The following is a 22405-nucleotide window of genomic DNA, read 5'->3' on the forward strand; positions in this document are numbered from 1 at the left end:
GGAAGCAAACACAGAGTAAAAGAATGAAATTACTCAATTCCAAGTTAATGCAAAATAGAATTACTATTTTAGGTATTCCTACAACACTACTTTTATATGCATATAAATAGGTAACAATCAAATTACTAATGGAAGTTAATTCGATACCAAAAGTTGCAAAACGTGGGTAACATGAAAAAAATAATCACTTGGGAGTGAATATTCCAAAACAAAACTAAAAATATTTGATGAAGTAGGGATTCCAATTTTCAGAAATGCCTCCCGTTTTTAGGTTACACAGTCAATAGATAAATGGCTATTTTTCCAATCTATAAATACAATGTCAGTTGCTGTTCTACAACTGAAAAATGGTTTTACACATCTTTAAATACGGTGATTCCCTAAAAATGTGGTTTGTTTTTGTTTGTTTTTTAATGAAGAGTCTGAGGTAAAATACAGACAGTGGGTAACTTACGAATACAGTTTTTCTCTAGAACTTTTTGCTTTTTAAAAGTATCCCCTTGATTGACTTTCTCTTTAAAATTGCTCACTATGCTTGAAGACCACTTCATATATACATCATTAAGGAATGCTGTTAACACAGTTACAGACAAGACATTAACAGTCTAGTGGCTTTTGTTATGCAGCACAAAGTAAAAAATAAAGAACGAACTTAGCAGTGTTGCACAGGACCTCAACATTTCTTACACATACTTTCACCTTTATAAGACTTTCCTGTAGAAGTCTTTATATGTCTAAGCCTTATAAAATAAATACTTGTATAAATACAGTTTAAGGATTAAGTCATTTTATAGAGGCAGGGTGTTCTGTTTGTTAAAATGTGACAGTTTAAGTGACGCTATCCGAAAACCGCCACCTATATATCCCCAATTCTTGCAAGTAAAATTCCTGGCTGCTAATCTAGGGTCTTTCACAGTTAAATGGATTATATATTTTCTCTGTGGTGGAGAATGTGTGATTAAATGCAGGTTTTGAAATCCAAACCGTTTTGTTTCCAAAGCAAACTTTGCCCTTTGCGGACTGTGGGCCAAAAGGATATTTGTCTGGGAAGCAGGACTCAGGCTCATACTTCAGCTTTTTGGTTTCAGTGAATGTAACAGCAACAGAAAGTAAGTGCGGTGATATTTGCTAAAACATGCAGCTGTATTTATATAAGTAATATATATTTTGCCATCAGCATGTTATGAAGTTAACAATGTGATCCCATGTGCCATTATTCCAGGTAGCAAATACAACATCCGGTAACTCCTTCTCCCAGGTCTCTAAGATTCTGGTGCATGTTGTGCCTATGATGCTCAGAGTGCTTCACAAGGTTGATATCATTATCTCTATCAGTGTGGGTTGAGGCAACTGCCCAATAAACAAGCACCAGATCCATGACTGCAGCACCCTTCCTCATGCCCCTCTCTCACTCCTGCTGCTCAGCTACCCGAGTCGTGCAGCCAAGTCCACTGACCTGTCCTATTTCTAGATCCTACAAGACATAGCAACAGCCTCAACTTCCACCCAATGGGATCTGCACTGCCATCATATGACTAACATCCTAGTATCCTTCAGGTCCCATCACTGTTTGTTTTTTTCTGGGTGGCCCCAGAATGGCCCTAGCTGGCCATCTTTTTGTTAAAACAGTGCATTATACATGAAGCTTTTCTGTAGGTGAAGCATGACAAAGATCAGCCTCCTTGTGGCTCAGTGGTGTACTTAGCAAAGACACAGATGGGAGCAGAGAGTACCAAAAGCTCAACTGTGGTGAACTCCTATGATACCTTTTGCCTTCATGCTTGGGAGAAAGGACATGACTGGTGCCAACAAAAAAGCCTAGCAAGAGGATTTCTCAGCAGCAAGATCACTCTTTCCATGTACTTCACGGCACCTCATCCCTTTGTACCTCATGTGTCCCTTTGCAGAAATTAATGAGGTTTCTGAAGGAAGAAGTCAGGCAGGCAGCTCCATCTAGGGCTGTTCTCTCCTGGGTAAGTCATGCAGTGGGTTCAGGGTTTATGCTGTGCTTCATGTCTTTACCTTTGCATGTACTGAGGACAAGGAACCACAAGTACTGCCCTATCTCAACTCAGCCTCCTTGCAAAAACACCACTCAAGCAGAATTAATACACCTTGGCAAATTCATTAACTTCATAATGTACTGATAGCAAATTTTGTTCTCACATACAAACAAGTCTTTCAAATAAAATAACATTAACAGTGATACTGAACAGAAAGGATGAAGGTTATGTCTGTAACATGCAAAATTGAGAAGGAAAATGTGGTTAGCTAGGAAAACCCTTAAGGTGAATGGACTGCTGTTTAGATAAGAATAATGAAAGGTAGCTTGTAATATCACAGGTACTGTATTTTACGGTACCACAAAGTATTTTCCAAAATATATGTCATAAATACTGACAGTGTTTGATAGGCACAATTACTATAATGCAGTCATCCCCAAGTAAACTTATTGCTAAAAGCTGCAGTATCACTTTTTGCAAGTAAGATGACAGTATGATTTATGGAGAACTTGTCAGCCCAATGTTACTGAAGCTGCAAATGAGCTTTGTCATGCTCTTTCTCTTCCCTTGTAAAAAGGATGCTGCTGTTTTTCCCTAACACATTTCAACTAGTGTGAACAACTTAAAGGAGAGCTAGAAAGATAATGCCACAGCAAAAGGGACAACACTAACATATTTCAAAGACAAAATCGGATTGGATCATTTAACGGGCAGGCTTAGACCTCCTTGCGAAAGACAGTTAGCGGCCTACCATAAAATGAGCACTTGGTCATGAAAAACCCACTCAGCTTCCTACAGGCTTTGCACAGTTTCTTCTACGAAGGGACTGGTAGGTGTACTGAGAGCTGCAATGCCCAGTGGAACCCCACCTCAGTCCTCCTCTGTGCAGCCCAGCAGCTCTGACCGCAGGGTGATCCGACCGTACCACGACCATGGGATGATGCGAATGTGCCGGGCGTAGATTGGAGGGTCAATGACGTTCTTCCGGTGTGTGTCATTGTCAAAATTTCCCTGGAAAACCTGGAAGGCAAGCAGCAAGATGGTTGGTGCCTGAATGACCAAGCAGGAGCACGGGGCAATGACTGAGTTAGGAGAGCTCCAAGAGAGATATTCCTTCACACCTGATGCTTGCTGGGAGGACTGTTCCTCTACACACAATGTTTTATACGTATGGGTACTCCTTGGACTGGAGTTTTATAAGATGTCCAACAAACACTGTCCCTGTTGTAGGCCAGAATGGCATAATGGAGGCCTACACAGTGTTATTTCTCAAACAGAAGGAAGCAATGTCTTAATACCTGGAACTCAAAAGTAACATCAAGAACTGTGATCCAAAAGGAAGTGACAAAGTGAGTGAAGAGCCTGAAACTCCACACAAAAGAACCAAAGGAGACAGAAAAACCCTAAAATCAATGGAGCCAGAGAAAAAACTCTGCATGTGTGACTCAGGGTCTGTACGAGTTCTGGACCAATATGCCTGGCTAAGACCCGGGGATTCCATGGTCCAGATTCAGCCCTCATTTCAAATCACCATTAACATTTTAAAAATTAATTGCCTTTTTACTTGGCATTTGTATCATATCAAGTTAATCCTGGGAGATTCTGACACTGTTTAGGATGAAGTAGCATTAGAAGGATGCTCACCAATGCAGCATGGATACCATTGCATAAGCTGTGATAAAGTTAGTCACTATCAAGGACTCTTATCATATTCTGTTGAAAAATGTCACCATAAGCATTAATAGCATTGGTAAGCAGTTTGTGATTCAATTAAAAAAAATCTCAACAGTCTAATGCATGTAAAGACATTATTTCCAATGGCATATGTTAGTCAGGGTACCAGTGAGTTCCCAAACTATGGTCTGCAACCAGAACAATGCTAACTCCTGATTCAATGTTTAACCATGATTCAAATTCAAAGGACATGGAATTTCTTTTTCAGCAAAATGGTCAGATTACTCTCTTGAGATATTTTCAGTTTATATGGGTAATCTTCAATGTCTTTAAATGTCTTTCCATTTACAAAAACAGTATTTGATGTCTTCTTGACTTCAAATGAGTGATTTTCATTTGCGTTAAGCAGAAAAGGAGAATGAACCCCCAGAACAAATGCTTATATGACTGAATTAGTTCAGAATGAAAAACTTCTTTGAAGTTCTTAGTAAAAATGTCAGAGGTTGAATTCAGAAGAGACTAAACTACTATTTTAGTCCTTATGCTTCTCTCAAGTGCTATCAGTTTGTCATTTTCAAGAAAACATGTACGCTCCACGAGTGATGCTCTTTCATAAGTGATACATTTCCCTCTTTGCCTGGAACCTCATCATACAGAGATGGGAGCATTCAAGCCCCCAGTAGTTAATGTAAAAGATAAAACTGCAGACAGTCTGGCCACAGAAACACAGTGCTGTGACTCTAAGGAAAAGAAAGAAGTATTTTTGTCATGAAAAGTTGCTTGTTGTTGTCCAAGTACAGTCTAGTCTTGATTACATAACTTAGCTAGAGCTTGGATAAGATTTCATCTGAATTCGACTACCTCTTGTATCAATACAGCATACAATAAAAGGAAATAAACATTAAAATTAGCAATGTACAACCTGCAGCAGAGAAAACTCGGAAGTGAAAGATTTTTTCCTGTGATTTCTTGCACTTGCATGCAATTTATCTATTGGTATTTTTTACCAATTCAGATGATAAAAAATGCAGAGTCACAAACAATTCTTGCTGCAGAGCTACTGGAAAATGCTTTTATTATCGATTATATTTTTCCTTTGGAAGACATCTCAGGAATAGCATTTTGACTACAACTTAAAACAAAAAATGTCTGAAGAAGAACCCATCAACTCACTATCCATACCCACATGCATCTGTGCAAAGTAATTGAAAACATCTGATGCAAACTAGGCAACAAATACAGATGAAAGAGATGGATTATACTTTTTCTTAGAGCAGGAAAAGTGAATGTAAACTCATACACAAAGTCATTAGTACTTGAAGTTGAACTTGTCTGTTTCAGGTCCTAATTTATGCAAATGTAAAATGTATTGTCCTTCAGAATTCAAGATGCAGTCTCAGGAAATGAGAATTACTAAATCAGAACAAAAATTTTAGGGAAACAGATTTATCAAATAGTGAGAAGAGTTTTTCAAGCACACCCAGATGTGACTAGCATGAAATTTAATATTCCATGAGCAAATATACTGATATGTTGCTGTAGACCAGTGGAAAATTTAGAATCACGGAATCATTAATGTTAGAAAAGACCACCAAGATCATCAAGTTCAACCATCAACCCATTGCCACCATGCCCACTAAAACACATCCCACAGGGCCGCATCTACTCTCTCCTTGAAAACCTCCAGGGATAGATAATTTACTACAGAATTTTTCAGTCTTCATTTCACCTCAGCTTAAGCTCACTAGTGGAGTCAGGAAACTTGAAAGAAAGGAGGAGGCATGATAGATGTCTATAAAATCATAAATGGCATGGAGATCAATCACAGACAACAATGCACTGTCCCTGTAGAATGAAATGAATGAGCCACCTAATGGTCATGTTGCTTCATACACCATGTAATCAAACTGCAACTCTTTCTCACAATATTTAGGTATTAGTAAAGTGAGATAAACTGTTAGGGGCAGGATCAGCCAAGGACTATAGAACATGATGGTAGAAGAGTGCAGAAAACTGGGAAGATGCAGCAGGGAAAGCCCTGCTTCCTCCCTCGTATGGGCAAGTCTTCTGCCTCCCACAACAGAGCAGCTCTTAAATCACCAGGTACCTGTGTATATAAAAATGGATTGAAGCCCCTAGTTTTATACAGTATAATCCTGTTTCAGAATGTTAAAATTGCTTCAGCTAGTTAACACATAGACATTCCCCTCATATATATGTAGCTTTTCTGTATCTTAGTATTTTACAGCTGCTTATAAAATAAGTAGAAAATGCATGATAGTCCACTTTTATGTATGATAATTTATTTTATGACCAGTTTGCAGAGAAAGAACACAGCTGTAGAAAATACATACATAATGATATTCTCTGAAAAAAAAAAAAAAGATTTCTGAAATATAAACAAGTCTTGCTTATAGCTGTGTCAAACAAGCAATTTGGATGTCTTGCCTTTAAATACTCACTGAGATTTTTCATTAGAACTAAGTGTTTTATGCCCTAAGCAACATATCCAGATTATGACAATGTAAATTGATCCATACTTTTAAAAGGCAACTGTTGTATGTTTTATGACAAGATAATTTAGAATAACTATCTAAGGAAGAATAGCTTGTGAAAACTGAATTTATTATAATCAGTGCTTGCTGTAAATGTGGAGCTAGGAAGCAGGTTTCAGGGCTCATCCACAGGACTAATTAGCAGGTGGGGGCAGTGGGTAGAATTGTTTGTTGCACTGTATCAGTGGATATCTGCTATACATGAAAATTCATGGAGCCTGATTCTCTACAGAGAATATATCTGGATTTCATGTCTTACAGAAACTGAAATTACATGGAAAGTCTTCATTGTCAGCATTATTGCTTCTTGCTATTTGGGCTAATAGCAAAGAGCTGAGACTAACATCCAAGTTTCAGATTATGAAGTCACTATACTGTCTGTTGAATCTTAACCATACTTTTTGTCCTGGACTGAGTATTCTAAATAGGTTCTTGGAGCAGTTAATCCTGCTCATATTAGAAGCAGAGTCATTAGATCCGGCTTCCATTTGGAGTTTGCTTCAGTGCATTTATCTCCGTAGTATGACAAATAAAGGGGAGCTACTCATTTCAAGTATAAAAGAAAGCTGAATGAAAAACATTTCTGATAGTTATTTTCTTTCTTTCAGAAACATATTATTTCTTTATTGTCATTCACTGAAAAAGACTTGTTCAAGCGAGAGTGAAATTTGAAGATGTGAACAATCCATTTACATGTGCAGAAAATTTTTATTCTTGCTTGGTAGAGTATTTCTTCTCACCATGAAGAGCTACAAGTGAATGACATTAGGTTAAAGACGGTGAAAGATGTTCTGATTTCTTAGCAGAAAGAGAGCTGGTTCTTATAGGCATTTTGTTGTACTTTAGAACAATTCAATTCCTTGGAAGATGTTTTTCACTATAAAAGATTTGGGAGGCTTTTTAAATATACATGAATACATGTTCAAACAGACATGTTCATGCACCTGTGCTTATTTAGTGATGTAGAGGGAAAAAGAAAATTCTTCCTTTTTAATAGGTATTCAGAATTCTTCCTTTTTAATAGGTATCCAGAAAGTCTCTTTGTCAGCCTCACCTTTGTGCTGAGGAAGATCATGGAGCAGGTCCTGCTAGAAGGCAAGGAGGTGATCTCACACAACCAGCATAGCTTCACAAGGGGCAACTCCTGCCTGACCAATCTAGTGGCTTTTTATAATGGTGGTCAGTGTCTTAATGTCCAGATGAAGATCAGTGACAAATGGTATGCTTCAGGGGTCAGTACTGTGACTAACACATTTTTACACCTGCATCGAAGACACAGGCTGTGTGGTACAGTCAACACACAAAGGGGACAGGATGCCATCTAGAGAAATCTAGACAGGCTGAGCAGTGGACCCACGTGAACCTCATGAGGTTCAAGAAAGCCAAGTGCAAAGTCTTGCACCTGGGTTGTGGCAACCTTCACTATCAGTACAAACTGGGGCATGTAAAGATAGACTGCTGAAAATGACTTGAGGGTACTGGTAGATTGCAAGCTGGTCATGAGCCAGGAGGGTGCCCTTGCAGTTCAGAAATCCAATCATATCCATGTTGTATCAAAAGAAGCATGGCCAGCAGATTGAAGGATTGATCCTGCTCCTCCTACTCAGCACAGATGAGTACTCCTCACCTGAAGTACTGCATCTAGATGTAGAGTTCTCAGTACAGGAAAGACATCAACCTGCTGGAGTATGTCCAGACACGGGCGCCTGAAATAACCCAAGGGATGGAAAATCTCCCCTGTGAGGACAGGATGAGAGAGCTGGGAAAGCTCTGGGAAGACCTTATAGAGGCATTTTTGTATTTGAAGGGAGTTATAAGAAAGAAGGGGGCAGACTCTTTATCAAGAATTGTGACAAGAGAAGGGGAAATGGTTTCAAACTAAAAGAGGGAAGATTTACAGTGGATATAAAGAAGTTGTTTTTTACAAGTGTGGTGAGGCACTGGCACAAGTAGCCCAGAGAGATGGTGGATATACTGTCCTTGGAGACATTCAAGTCAGGCTGTTCAGGGCCCTGGGCAGATGGATCTAGTGGGTGACGTCCCTGTTCACTGCAGGGGAGTTGTAAATCTAGATGGCCTTTAAGAGTCTCTTCCAACTCAAATGATTCTAAGACTGTGATTCTATGAATAAAATGATGCATAGCATGATATTTATTATTTTCTCAAGTTCTGAATAGATACCAGGCATGTAAAGCTTCTATATTTGTAAAGCATATAAACACACACTATTGCTATTTTTCTACTTGATGTATCTTCTCATGTCCCTGTAACGGGAATTTACTCCATTGCACATAGTTTGTAAGTGGTTTATGACAGAAAGTTCAAAGCTGAGCAAGAAAAGAAATATTCTGAAGAACAGCTGCCCTTCAGAAATGTTTACAGAAATTCACTTTAGCTCAGCTGAGGGCAATAGGAACCACCTGTAATTTAAATCAGTGGAGAACCTAGGTTGAGGGCTTGAAGAAGTTAGACAAACAAGCAATGGGACCCTGGGAGGCAAGACACAGTGTTGAAACTGTGCCCTGATGTTATACAGGGTCAATATATTGATGTATGTTGTTTATACTCAACAGGGTTGTTTTGGTTTGTGCAAGCCTTATAATCAGTCAAGTCCCTCTAGGCAAAATAGCAGGAAAGTACAACACACTATCCACACCACACAGGAAAATGAAGTGCAGATCCTATGTTGTAAATAAAATTTCTACTCTCCTTTTACATGGTATCAGACAAAGACCAATGAAATCATAGAATTGCAGGGGTTGGAAGGGACCTGTAGAGATGATGAAGTCCAACTCCCCTGCCAAAGTAGGCTCCCTCTAATTGCCTGATGGAAATTTTCTAGTTAAATAGAGATTTTAACAGTGAAATTAAAAAAATATATATATATAACATTCAAAATATTATTTTAAGCAGGAACACTAAATAATAATGATCACATTATCTTAGAATTATAGAAATGTATTGGAGGGGACCTTAAGGATCATCTAATTGGAATCCGCTGCCATGGGATGGGACACCACTCACTAGTGAGGCTGCCCAGGGCCCCATCCAACCTGGCCTTGAACATCTCCAGGGATGGGGCATTCATGACTTCTCTGGGCAGCCTGTGCCAATGCCTCACCACCCTCTAAGGAAAGAATTTACTTCTAATATCTAGTTCTCCATCTCCTTTCTTTTAGTCTAAAACCATTTCCCCTTGTCCTGTCCCCACAGAAAAAAAAGTCAGTCTCTCTTCTTTTTATAAGCTCCCTTTAAACACTGTGAGGGTGCAATGAGGTCTCCCTGTAGCCTTCTCTTCTCCAGACTAAATAAGCTCAGCTTCTCTCAGTCTTTCTTCCAGCTCTCTGATCATCTTTGTGGCCCCCACAGGCAACCACTCCAACAGCTCCACATATTTTTTGTGCTGGGTCCTCAGGCTGGATGCAGTACTCTAGGTGGGACCTCATGAGGGCAGAGTAGAGGGGGACAATCTCCTCTTACTCTGCTATCACCCCTCTTTTGATGCAGACCACGATACAGTTGGCCTTCTAGGATACAGATGCACACTACTGAATCACATCAAACCTTATCCTCCAAAATACTCAAGTCCTTCTTCACAAGTCTCCTATCAATGAATTCTTCTCCCAGTTAGTACACTGCGATTGCTCTAACTCTTGTGCAACTCCCTGCACTTGGCCTTGTTCATGACATTAGGCTCTCATTGTCCCACCTTTCAAGCTTGTCCAGGTCTCTTCAAGTTGCATCCCTTCTGTTATATACACCACTCAGCTCAAAATCATCAGCAAGCTTGCTGAGGGTACATTCGACCCCACAATCCATGTCACTGATAGAGACTTTGAAGAGCACCAGTCCCAAGATGAACCTCTGAGGGATACCACTTGTCAGAGGCCTCCGCCTGGACACAGAACTACTAACAATGATCCTCTGACTGCAACTATACAACCAATCCCTTATCCACTGAATAGTCCACTCTTCAGATACTTATCTTTCCAATTTAGAGATAAGAATATGATATGAAACTATATTAAAGGTCTTGAAAAAATTCTGGTAGATAAAATCAGCTGCCCTTCTTTTTTGTATTGATGCTGTAACTCCATCATAGAAGGCCACTAAATTTGTCATGCACAGTCTCCACTTGGATAAACCATTCTGTTTGTCACAGATCACCTCCTTGTCTTGCATGAGCATTAACAGAACTGCCAAGAGGATCCATTCCATGATCTTCCCAGCCAGAGGTAAGGCTCACTAGCCTACAGTTTCCCCTGCCTTACTTTCTCCCTTTCTTAAAAGTGGAAGTGATGTTTCTCTTTTTCCAGTCACCAAGGCTCCACTTGATCTGGCAGCCTGCTGAAGTCTCCAACCACTGGATGACTTTCATTGTTCTAGACCCTTATTTTAATCCACTTGATCACAGCTGTTTCTCAGAGGCAATTCTTCACAGCCTATTCACTTCTTAACTTACAGGCAATGCCCCTCCTGCACTGCCTATCCCTTCTAAAAAAGCTTGTAGCCATTTGTCTGTAGAATTACAGTTGTATGATTCATCCCACCATGTCTCTGTGAGAGCAATTAAATCAAAATTTTGTAATGGCACCATCGCTTCCATCTTCTGCTTATTTCCCAGGCTGCATGCCTCTGGTGTAGAGGCACTTCATCTAGGCTACTGACCATGTTACTTTATGGGAATAGCCCTTTCAAATTCCTCTGGGACAAATCTTATATTTTCCCATGTTGCCTCCTAAGGTAACAGGGTTCCTTGGCTTCATCACTCAGAAGTTCATCCTATTCACTCATCAAATCTAGTTTAAAGAGCTGCTAATCAGTACAGACAGCTTGCTTCCCAGAACACTCTTGCACCACCTGGTCAGTTGTGTCTCACCTGGCAACAACATGCCCAGTCTCTTGAAGGTGTGTCCAAGATCATAGAACTCAAAACTTTGAGTGTGACACCATCCACTCAGCCTTTCATTTATTTGATATATTCTTCTCCTTCTACCCAGGTCCCATACACCAACAGGGACTGAGAAGAGCACTCTCACGTACTATTACTCCCAGTCCCTTCATCATCTTTCAAAGGCACATAAAGTATCTTTTAATATTTTGTGATTTCCCTATTGCAGCAATACTTAAAATAATAATATAAAAAATGCTGTTTAACTATGACAAAGATGTGGGTTATATGTATGAAATGGATCTATCAGTGTAGATCAGGTATTATTACAATTAAATGTCAAAAAGATAAAACATTAGCAATATCTAGCAGATAGATTATCAACTTTTCACTTAAATGTATGTTTCTGCCTTCTGTTGCTATGGCAATTAACTAGATAAACAAAGCATATAGCTCATAACTAGTTCTTCAGTTTCTCCAGAAATATAGTGGCCATTTGCACAGGAGACACTGCCTTCCTGCAGTTAATTACATGTCTCACAGCTAATAATAAATGACAGTATGCAGCTTACTAGACTTTAGGTTACTTTCTTATGTACTTTCATTTTAGAAATCAGCCTGTAAAATGCCATTTGACACTACAGTTGGCCTTGAGTTACCTACAGCATGCCATGTAATTTATAAATTACATTTAGAATGTGATTAAAAAAAGGTCAAATTTGGTTTAGATCTCTTTAGCATTGGAGGCATAGTGAGCTACTGACCTCTAGTTGAGGAAAAAAAGATAGCTATTGGCTCTGGACCTTTTTCTAAAATATAGTTTCTTCCTACTTGCCAATGAGCAACGTAAATTTTTTTTGTGTCTTGAAGAGAGCAGGAAAAGTATTCTTATTTTTTCATAGACCTGATTCCAACTATTTAAAATGAATAAGAAAAGCAGTGTTACTTGGAAGAAATATTTTTTTCCCCAGTACCTTTTAGTCTGCCTTCATAGAAGTTTAGCATAGCTGTGAAATCAAATGGAAGCAGTTGAGAAAGCAGAAGCCAATCAGGAGCTCCAGGTGCCTGTTCTTGGAACATCATTTCCATTAGAAACCGTGCACAGAAAACTGAATACCACATTTTCTTCTCTTTGAAACCACCAATGTATTTGTTGCAGATTTATCAAAGATTCAGAGTGCAGATAGTGCATGTGTGAATACAAAATACTAGTGTTTTTTTTCTTTAAGATAATTTCACAAATTATACAGAAAAAAGGCAGAAGTGAATAGCTTTAGGAATTCATTAAGACTGACTGATGTGTTAGGATTCATCCTGTAAACTGCTGAACAGTGGGTAGTTTAGGATTAACCTCTCAGTTCCTATTTCAGTGTGTTTTAATGTCTCAATATTTATCCACAAATCCTTACTACAGTCAGAAATAAATCTGAACTTAAGGTGCTTTGTCATCGTAAAATGACATACTTCTTAGGACCTTAAAACAAGTTATTTTTCCTTTATACTCTGTTCCTTTCCCTGAGAGCTTTTGGAACTACTTTTCTCTTAAATTATTGGACAAAGATCACCAGGATGGGTAGATAAATAGTGGAGGTAATCAGAAATCTATTTATTCCGTCCTTCTCTTAAAAAAAAACCCACCCAAACATATATATATATATTTCTCATAATAAATAGAATGAATTAGGGTAAATTATGAGCAATTTATGCTTGATGCTGTTGATAGTTGCTGGTGTTTACCTTTTATCTCCTTTCCGTATCTTCAGTGGACTGAAGAAAACTTTAAAGGGAATTTCACTTTGCTGTGTAAACTAGTATCTTCTAAAATGTTCTTCCATTTTGAGCCAAAGCTCACATCTTTACATGAACAAAGGAAACTGTTGTGGATTTTGTGCAGAGATACTGCTATTATTTAGGACAAATGATGCTGCTTCTCTTGTGCTCTCTGTGCAATTTTTTTTTTCTTTGGTTGTTTTCATTTTTCATTTGCATTTTTGTGCCACTCTGCTGCTGCAAATTGTGGACAAAGGAGTGGGTCAGAGAGCACCCAGTATTACTATTGCACACAACCTGTGGCCAAACCCCATGAGAGCATACTGCACTAAGGCAAGCTGGGCAGGAGTGATGAAAAAGGGCTGCAAGTAAATTTAAAAGTTTTTACTGAGTGACGTTCCATGACTTGAGACAAAGATAATTTATATGTTCTCAATAATGAAATGGATGATGACTATCTATTAGTTTGTTAAAAATGCAGAACATTTTCCCATCTTGGAAAGGGGGATCTAAATTTAGAGTGGTCTTGACAAATTAGAGAAATGTATATAAGATCCATGCTACAATTTAATTACAGTATGTAGAAAGGCAAACATAAGGAATTCATAACTTATGTCAGAAGTATAACGTGAGGAATGATGGAGTTGGCAGTAATTCACATGAAGTAATTTACAAGGATTGTAAATAGATCTGGGGGAATAACAACAGTCTTCCAAGAAAAGGAAAAAAAAATAATATGGGGATTATAACAAGATTGTGTCCTGTAAAACAGATTACATAATATTTCTGCTAAATATTAGTGAATACCAGCTGAAACAATACAAGTTTGGGAAAACAGCTTCTGGAAGAGGAGGTGGTCCAAGCAGGATCTAAAAGAATGACGTGAAGCTGAGAAAACATACTGTATGAGGAAAGACTGAAATAATGAAGATTATTTTTCCCCCGGGAAAAGCATAAAAGAAAGCATAAAATAATTTTTAGCAAACAACAACAACAAGAAAAAACAAAACAGAGGACAACACAGTATTTTTACCTCTACAGATATTTAAGCTCTGGGCTAGACCGCTTATATTGCAAAATTTTCATCACTGGCTGTTTCTATGAACATATTAGCTATTTCACTATTGAAGAATGGTTTACTGTATAAATACTGTATCTTTGATAAGGTGAACAACAAGTAAATGAATTTAATTGCTGCCTTGACTTTTTAAACTACCTGTTTTTAATCTTAAGATGGCAGTAAGGGCCTCTGGGTTTGACAAATCCCATTTTCTGTTCAAAAGATCTCAAAGGTTAGGATATGGATAGGAGAGCAGTCCTTGCATAGGTCAAGAGGTACCATGTGATCGGTCAAGACCTTTTCCAGTCCTACCTCTCATGAAGCTATGCCAAGCTCATTGACTGACAGCTAGAATTTTCTGAATTTCAGACTTAGGGTAACTTTTTCTATCAGTAGAGATTTAAAATAGTGAAAATGCTTTTGTTTAATGTTTGTGGATTGAAAGACTGATGTCTAGACATGTGCCTACTGATCATGTTTACTTTGTACAAATTTAAACTCAGAAGATATAATTTCTAATTTTGAGGTAAGTGTATTTGATCACATTCTGCCTTTATTTGCTCTTGATTCATTAAAGAATAAGATGCATCTATTTTATTCTTTGGGATGTAAATTAATATGGGATGTGAGATGTTTTAATAAGACAAAGATTAAGAGTTTTCCATTGTTCCTTGAGGACTGTGCATATAGCAATTAGCAATCCACCTGATGATGAAAGTGAAAAGAATTTAATTGCCTTGGCAAATGTTATAAACAAGTGCAGTCTGGAGCAGTGCTGTTAAGTGAAACTGCATTTTCTTCTAGATTTCCTTGTGAATGTTACTGTGTTTCCCTCTGGAGACTGGAATGTGTGTTTTCTTTTTCAGTAAAATGAATGCAACAATTTGCTATCCAAAGTTTGGCTTGGAGAAGACATTTCTTTCACAGTAGATTCTTCACTTCCACTTTTAAATGCCAGGGATTTGACGATACTGCTGAAGTGCCTATCTGTCATTTACGTTGAATGTATTTACAGTATGTCTTCAAAAGGTGAGTTGTTTCTTTCCAATTTTTATTTGACAACCAATTATACTAGCCACTTCCATAATCATAGGTGGCAGGACCCTCTCAAGTGGATGGCTAAAATAACAGTTTTCCCACTTCAAAAACCTTTAGAATTTGATGGGGAAATATCTCTTTGCAGGACTGAACAACAGTGAAATGTGACTTGGCTCTCTGAGTTGACAGTGCCATTTTTTGATAACAATCTTCTTACAAATATAACGTTTAAGCATGGATATGCAGTTATGTACATGTTTAATCCAATGATGTAGAATACCTTCCTAAATGAGTGTTCATTTCACAGAATCACAAGCTAACAGAACGGCTTAGCTTGGAAATGACTTTAAAGATAATCTAGTTCTAACTGCCTGCTGTGAACAGGGTTGTGATCCACCAGATCAGTTTACAGCAGCGCCCCATCCAACCTGGCCTTGAACATCTCCAGGGATGGAGGCATTCACACCTTCTCTGGGCAGTTGTGCCAGGGCCTCACCACCTGGAAAGTTTCTCAGTGAGAAACTGAGTTAAACAGTTTCTTCCTAAAATCCAACCTAAACATTCCCTCTTTTAGTTTTAAGCCATTCCCCCTTGTTCTATTGCTATCAAACTATAAAAAATCAGTCCCCCTCCTACTTATAAGCTCTCCTCTATTACTGGAAGGCCACACTGAGGTCTCCTCACAGCCTTCTCCTGGGAGAACAGTCCCAGCTCCCTCAACCATTCTTCACAGAAGTGCTCCAGCACTTTCATCATCATTGTGGCTCGTCTCTGGATATGCTCCAACAGCTCTGAGCTGGGGACCTCATGCTTGCATACAGTAGGGAAGCCTTACAGTGAAAGGCTCCCCAGATGGGGTCTTACAAGGACAGAGAGGTGATCAAGCTCTTAAAACTGGTAAATGTTAAGAGATGCTATGGTCTAAGTCATCAATAGGTCTGCCTGTACTCTTGTTATCAAAAGCCTATTTGTTACTTCAAGAAAATGAATAGAATCAACCTACGTGAAAAGTATTCTCTTAAAAAAAAAAAAAGAAAAGAAAGAAATATAAGTACAAATGGGAACACTTACTACCCTGAATGTAGATGCTAAAACCACCAGATTAGGGACATACCTGTCAGGTATGTCAGCCCCATCTGGTATTTTTAGTAATATAACTTTCAGTTCAATCATATGTAATCCCACAAAGACATTTAATAATAACTCACATTTTGCCATCTTTCTTCATCTGTCCCTTAAGGAATGCATATGCATTCAGGTCTTTGCAGTATAAAAATGTTATACAGTATAAGGGAAATATATAATGAATAATACCCTAAATAACAAGTTAACTGCTTCTAGATAAATCAATAATTAAATCTACACTTTCTTTACATCTCTCATTAAACACTGGCAAGGGAAGTTCTGAAACTTTTTATGTTTTGCACTCTCATAATAGTGTAATAAAAATAATCTTTCCATTGTGTATTCAAAACCCTAGAGTGAATAATTTTCATTAATAAAAAAATTAAAAATTAAAAATGACTAGGTAGTGAGGTAATGAAAGATGCACTTCACAGAATACTACAGAAAACAATGAATACTTACAAAATATGTACTGAGATACTGCTTTGAAATATACAAATAAACTGCTATTGATGTACTTCCTGCTTTAGAGTTAAAAGAAGAAACAATTCCAGTAAATGAGGAACTGTTAAGTTTATGTCCCATATTTAACACATTAAATCAGGTGCACTGCACCGATAGGTATGATATTATTGCACTGTGAATGCCATTGTTTTATATTACTCTTTTCTATTTACCTTCACTTCTATCTGTGGAACCCTATCCATAGGAACCCCATAAAACAAGCAGGATACAATAGGCTACAAGGCTCCTAGCACTGGAATTGCCACAGGTATAGTATTCTCTATAGGCAACTGAAATATCAATTTTCGCTTTGTTTTACCTTATCCTTCTTCTGTTTTTCATCCTGGTATATGATCCAGTGTTCCCCGTCATTACTGTAAGCAAGCTTGTAGGACCCCACAAACTGGACGTGACCAAAATCTTTGGCTCCTTGAGTAATTATGCCAGTGACTTTTGTAGGGACAAGTAGGTCAACCTAAACAAATCACAACATGGGAGAACAAATGTAGTTAGAACAGTTTCTACCTGCAGTCTCACTTCACACAAAATCAAAAGCTGCTGATATGCACTCAGTTTGTAACAACTTCTCCAAGATGCATGTCCATGTAACACAATAGGTCAATTCACTTCTTTCTTGTACATTATTCATTACTTTTATCCCCCTACAGTACAACAGGACTGATCTCACACTATTTTTCATTGTGCTGCCCATCTTCCCAGCAAAACAGTAAACCTCCTTGCAAAACATCTGCAGCCAAAAGGTATGCCCATCCTAATAATCCAAATAGCGTACATCAGAGATTCTCCAGCTCCTTTCTATTTCTTCTGCAGTGGCAGACACTGTGCTTTATTAAGTCTTTTAGAACATTTGCTATCACACTTCTTTTATTGAACTTTTCTACTCACTTTAAGACCTTTATGTCTTTTTCTCCCTCTAAAACCCAAACTTTTTCATTCACTAACCTTTTGGAGCTCTTTATTTTATGATCTTAGCTAGATATTTAACAAAATGCAAGGCAGGACTCTTAATGCCTAATAAAATCTTTCAAGGGACTTTCACATGGCTCAGCACATCTGTGATCAGTACTATAGAACCAGCATTCAACACTGAATATAACAGATCTGGGCCACATGCCTTAGGTTAAAGTGATCAAGGAACAGAATACAATAACGGAAGTAAATTGACCTAATAACACATTTTTAGAGGAAGAATGGAGGAACTGCATTCCCCATCTGAACTGACATTTTCTGGAAACATGAAGCCATTTGATCCTGGTGTCCTCCAGTAATGCATTAAACCAGTAAAAAAAAAAACCACAAAAAACATAAAACAACAAAGGACAGAACAACAACAACAAAAGTAGGCTTATTTCAGACAATAAATAGCTGGGAAGCAGTCAGTATTTTTTATATTGTCTGTTAAATCAAACAGGAGGGACTAATAGTAAAAATATCCTGAAAAAAAAAGAGAGAAGTGTAGAACTCTATCAGAAGATGAAGAATACGTTTTTGCAACAACAACAACAACAAAAAAAAAGAATTAGAAAGAAGGTGAAGGAATAAAGAATCTCTGAATGATCAAATCCTGAAGACCCAGTTTGGCAATTTTGTGAAGCTGAGGTCATCTGATTAGACCAGATTTTGAATGGAAATGTGGGGCAAGGGAGAACAGCTGCGAAAGCATAGGAAATTAATAATGGGAAAAGGAGAAAAAATAAATGAGCATCAGGAATCATCAAAACCAAGCCAATGCTTTTCAGGATGGGCACTACAGTTGGGACCCTATAAAGAAGAAAATGCAGAAATGTGTAAAGACATGTTTTTTAACTGGTCCATACATCTAGGCAGCATTTGAACTAAATATTTCAGTCAACTTTAAATTCTGTTGATAACTAATTTTTACATTTAATTTACATTTTATTACATTTATTACATTTAATTTTTTTACATTTTCTAAGTGTAACCTCTTCTATAAGGCAAATGCTTCTTATACTTAATCTCTCTCCTGCTAACTCGAAAAGATATTTCCATAAAAACAGTTGGTTATTTTTAAAATGTCAAAAGTAATCTAAAAGGATTTCACATATATTTAACGTGGCCATGATATTCAGAGTTATTTCTCATTGAAATTCAGAACAGCAAGAAAAAGTCCTATTAAGATTCAGGGGATTTCAAAGGTGAAATTACAATATATCTTTATTATCACCCAGATCCAGGGTTAATAAAAATGTGCTGGCAACAATTGTTTTGTGCTTATGGGACACATCCAGTGGCCTTGTAGTCTTGTTCAGAAAAATGATGTGGAAAGCTGGAAGGTAATTTGGCACATGTTCATTCTTTTTTATGCAAGACTTACATAGCACTACATAGACATGTTTCTGTTTGCACATGACTGTGCATGTTTATTATACGGAAAAAAAAAAGAAAGAAGCGAGGCTTAATAGCCAGGGTCTCTTCTAACTCTAGGTCTTGACAATACAAACAATATTAAGTTGCTGGAGGTGGAGAAAAAGGAAAAAAGGATGTACTTTTCTTCTTACTTTAGTATCATATTTAATTATTTCTTCTTAAGTCAATAAGAAAAATTCATTAAATAAAGGGTGGTTTTAACCTACCATCTAAAGAACTGCTTTTATTCTGTTGCTTTGTTACCTTCTGCAAAGGGTTAAATTACTGTTGCTTTTCATTCTTCCTACCAAAAGTAACTAGGAGCACAAAGGTGAGAAGAACTTACTCCAATTTCTAAGCAAATATCCACATTAAAATACCTTAACAGAAAGTCATAACTTCCTGTCAGGATGCAGAATACATTTATTCAGTTAGTGCAGATTGTAAGTAACAGGCAATCAAACAAATTGCCAGGGAGAGAAGTTGAATTAACACACAGCCACTGTGTGCTCTTCAAAGCTGAATGTGATTAACCAGATTAGAATGTGACTTTGACTTTTTTAGTGCAGCAGAATTTAGTGAGAGGTAGAGGCAATTAGACTGCAACTGATAGGATCATTAGCTTGTTACAAGAAGAACCATGGTTTACAGTTTCTACAAGCAGCTGATCAAAAAGCAGTTTAAACATCTTGTGCCTGGGAGAACCCTCTTGGGCTGTAGCAAGTCCCCTTTGTAAATAACTGTTTCACACCTTTCTTCAGACACTGAAGATGACTCAATGAGATTTGAAGAATTTAAGAAAAGCACAAATATAAATCCACCTGAATATGAAACATTTTCAGTGAACAGGTGCATGGACATGCAGCACAAACTGTGCGGCACTGTGCAGTTCAACACAGAGTGACTAGTACTTGCACTGTAAGTCAGTCTGCTTGATCGGGAGAAAACAGTCACATAAGTGCTCTACCCCTGCTGTGAGCTAAAAAACCCTAGACTTTCCTCACCTCTCTGTTCAGATGTGTGCACTTTTCATACAATTATCTTTGCAACTGAACTCCTTGAGAACTGCAACTATAGATGCGGATGCCTCCAACCTGCAGAAACCTTCAAGTACTACAGTTATCTGAATGTCCCTTCCTCTATCCACACTTCTGAATATCCCCCTTTCTTCTATATACTTTGTAGAAATAGATTAATATCCAAGTATTTGATGGAAGAACACATCCATGATTAAACCATGTGAGGACAGAACTCAGGAGAGGAAGTAGATAGCTCTCATTAAATATGTGGAAGATGAGCAAGCATACAGACCAAATAATCTCTCCTGGAATAGAAACACAACGCTGCAATTCTGGCTTACAGAAAGACAAGCCTCATGAAGAGACAAACTGCAGAAGCATCCAGCACTTCAGACATTACCAGGAGAGATGGATATATGTCACAGTACATAGCAGCCTACTTGAGATGGCCCTACCTGAGCAGATTTGGACAAGATGACCTGTAACATTAACAGTCCTGTGATACTGATACCTAGAAAGCCCATCCAGATGGATCAAGAAATCAACAGGCACAGGTAGGCAGTGTTTATACTGACAAGCAGCAGAGTGCAATGGGTGAAGACTTGTGAAGAAAAGCAACTGATACTGAGACCAAGATGCCTACATAGAGTGTGCTACAGGGGTTTTACTTCCTGCTAGCCTGGACCAACTTATGAAGCATGCAATTTGGCTTAATTTCATTTGAAAATAATCCATTTCATGCTCTGTGAAGATACTCCATTGTATGAATCAAAGCACGAAAAGTGGAGACAGTCTTTAAAAAAACCCAACAGTCTTTATCTACACTGCAATATTACAAGAGAAGAAAGAATCCACAGAATCTAGTGGCCAACACGTCCTAGTAAGTAATGAAGATAATGGTGAGGTAGCTCAGCTAACCTTCAGCTGTGTATGTTGTCATTTCAGTACATACAATCTCAGCTCCAATTTGTAGATTCAGAATAGAGAGCTGGAATTGAAAATTTAACAGAGTGCTGAGAGTTAAGGTACTGGTTAGTCAATTATGTATGTTTTTTAAAACTGATTTTAAAAGTTTATTTTAGACTGCTCCTTTTAAAGATACTACATTCTAGCTCCCAGTTTAACCTGCCCTTTACCCACTTTTTTGGTAATTTTTATAAGTGCCATTTTTCCTCCAGGTTTTCTTTAATTTACTGTGGGCTGTTTTCATATCAGTTGATGCCAGATAACACAGATGAAATTCTGAGTATTCCTACACAACAGAGTCACTTGGAGTAGAAGTATCAAGGACTTTAAAAAAAAAAAAAGGAAGAAATCTGTGTCAAATGCAGGAGAAACAATGGCAAGGTGGTGGTAGTGCCTACCCTTGACTTCTAAATGGCATCTACTTCATTAAAATGGAGATCTATCGCATATACTTGCCCTGTGTCGAGGTCTCAGATACTTTGGACTGCTCAGTGTAATGTCAGGCATTCTGATTAGCACTTGAATCTTACCAAGACAGCACTTGAATCTTACCAAGACAGTTTAATGCCCTCAGGTTGTTTTGTGCAGATTTCTCACTCTCTCAATACCTTGATTTTCAGATTTTTTACAGGGGAAACTGGCACACATAGATAGTTGCTACGTGCACCCAAGCCCATGAAAAGGAATGACAGGCTTGTAGTGACTACAGTATGAAGTCAGTACTGCCATTCTCCTTATCTTTTTACATCGCACTGGGCACTCAGTATTCTCCTCCATGCCCAATCACTGGATATAGAGGGAAAATTGATGATGGTACAGAACCTGCTGCAGATGAGCAACATCTATGTGCTATTAACAACATTGCTTGCTTGTAAACTATGAAGCTTGACATTTTAGCCTGTTTTCCAAAGGATCAAATTTAAAATAACTCAAAACTCCTAAGGAAACTGGCAGCCCGTGGTGTGGACAGGTTCACTCTTCTCTGGGTGGAGAACTGGCTGGAGGGCCGTGCCCAGAGGGTAGTGGTTAATGGAGTTAAGTCCAGCTGGCGTCCTGTAACGAGTGGTGTCCCCCAAGGGTCAGTTTTGGGGCCCATCTTGTTTAATATCTTTATTGATGACCTAGACGAGGGAATTGAGTGTACCCTCAGTAAGTTTGCAGATGACACAAAGCTGGGAGGATGTGTCAAACTGCCTGAGGGTAGGGAGGCCCTTCAGAGGGATTTGGATAGGCTGAACAGCTGGGCTGAGCAAAATGGGATGAGGTTCAATAAGACCAAGTGCCGGGTCCTGCACTTTGGCCACAATAACCCCATGCAATGCTATAGGCTTGGGGCAGAATGGCTTGAAGAATGTAGAGAGGAAAAGGACCTGGGGGTGTTGGTTGATGCTCGGCTCAACATGAGCCGGCAG

At 38.3% G+C, this 22405-nt stretch overlaps 1 protein-coding gene across 1 annotated transcript in view; it reads right to left on the reverse strand.

The window, feature by feature from the left end:
* Nucleotides 1-392: 392 nt before the first annotated feature.
* Nucleotides 393-22405, reverse strand: part of EDIL3 (EGF like repeats and discoidin domains 3) — a 261366-nt gene continuing 239353 nt past the window's right edge. Inside the window, exons 10-11 of the mRNA XM_065740528.1 lie at nt 16940-17095; nt 393-3023 (exon numbers count right to left, since the gene is read on the reverse strand). Of these exons, the coding sequence (XP_065596600.1) occupies nt 2874-3023; nt 16940-17095 (306 nt within the window). The 3' untranslated portion in view covers nt 393-2873. The remainder of the gene's footprint in view (nt 3024-16939; nt 17096-22405) is intronic.

This window comes from Cyrtonyx montezumae, unplaced genomic scaffold, assembly GCF_038088225.1.
Source record: "Cyrtonyx montezumae isolate F1298 unplaced genomic scaffold, pur_monq_1.0 scaffold_27, whole genome shotgun sequence".
Taxonomy (NCBI): domain Eukaryota; kingdom Metazoa; phylum Chordata; class Aves; order Galliformes; family Odontophoridae; genus Cyrtonyx; species Cyrtonyx montezumae.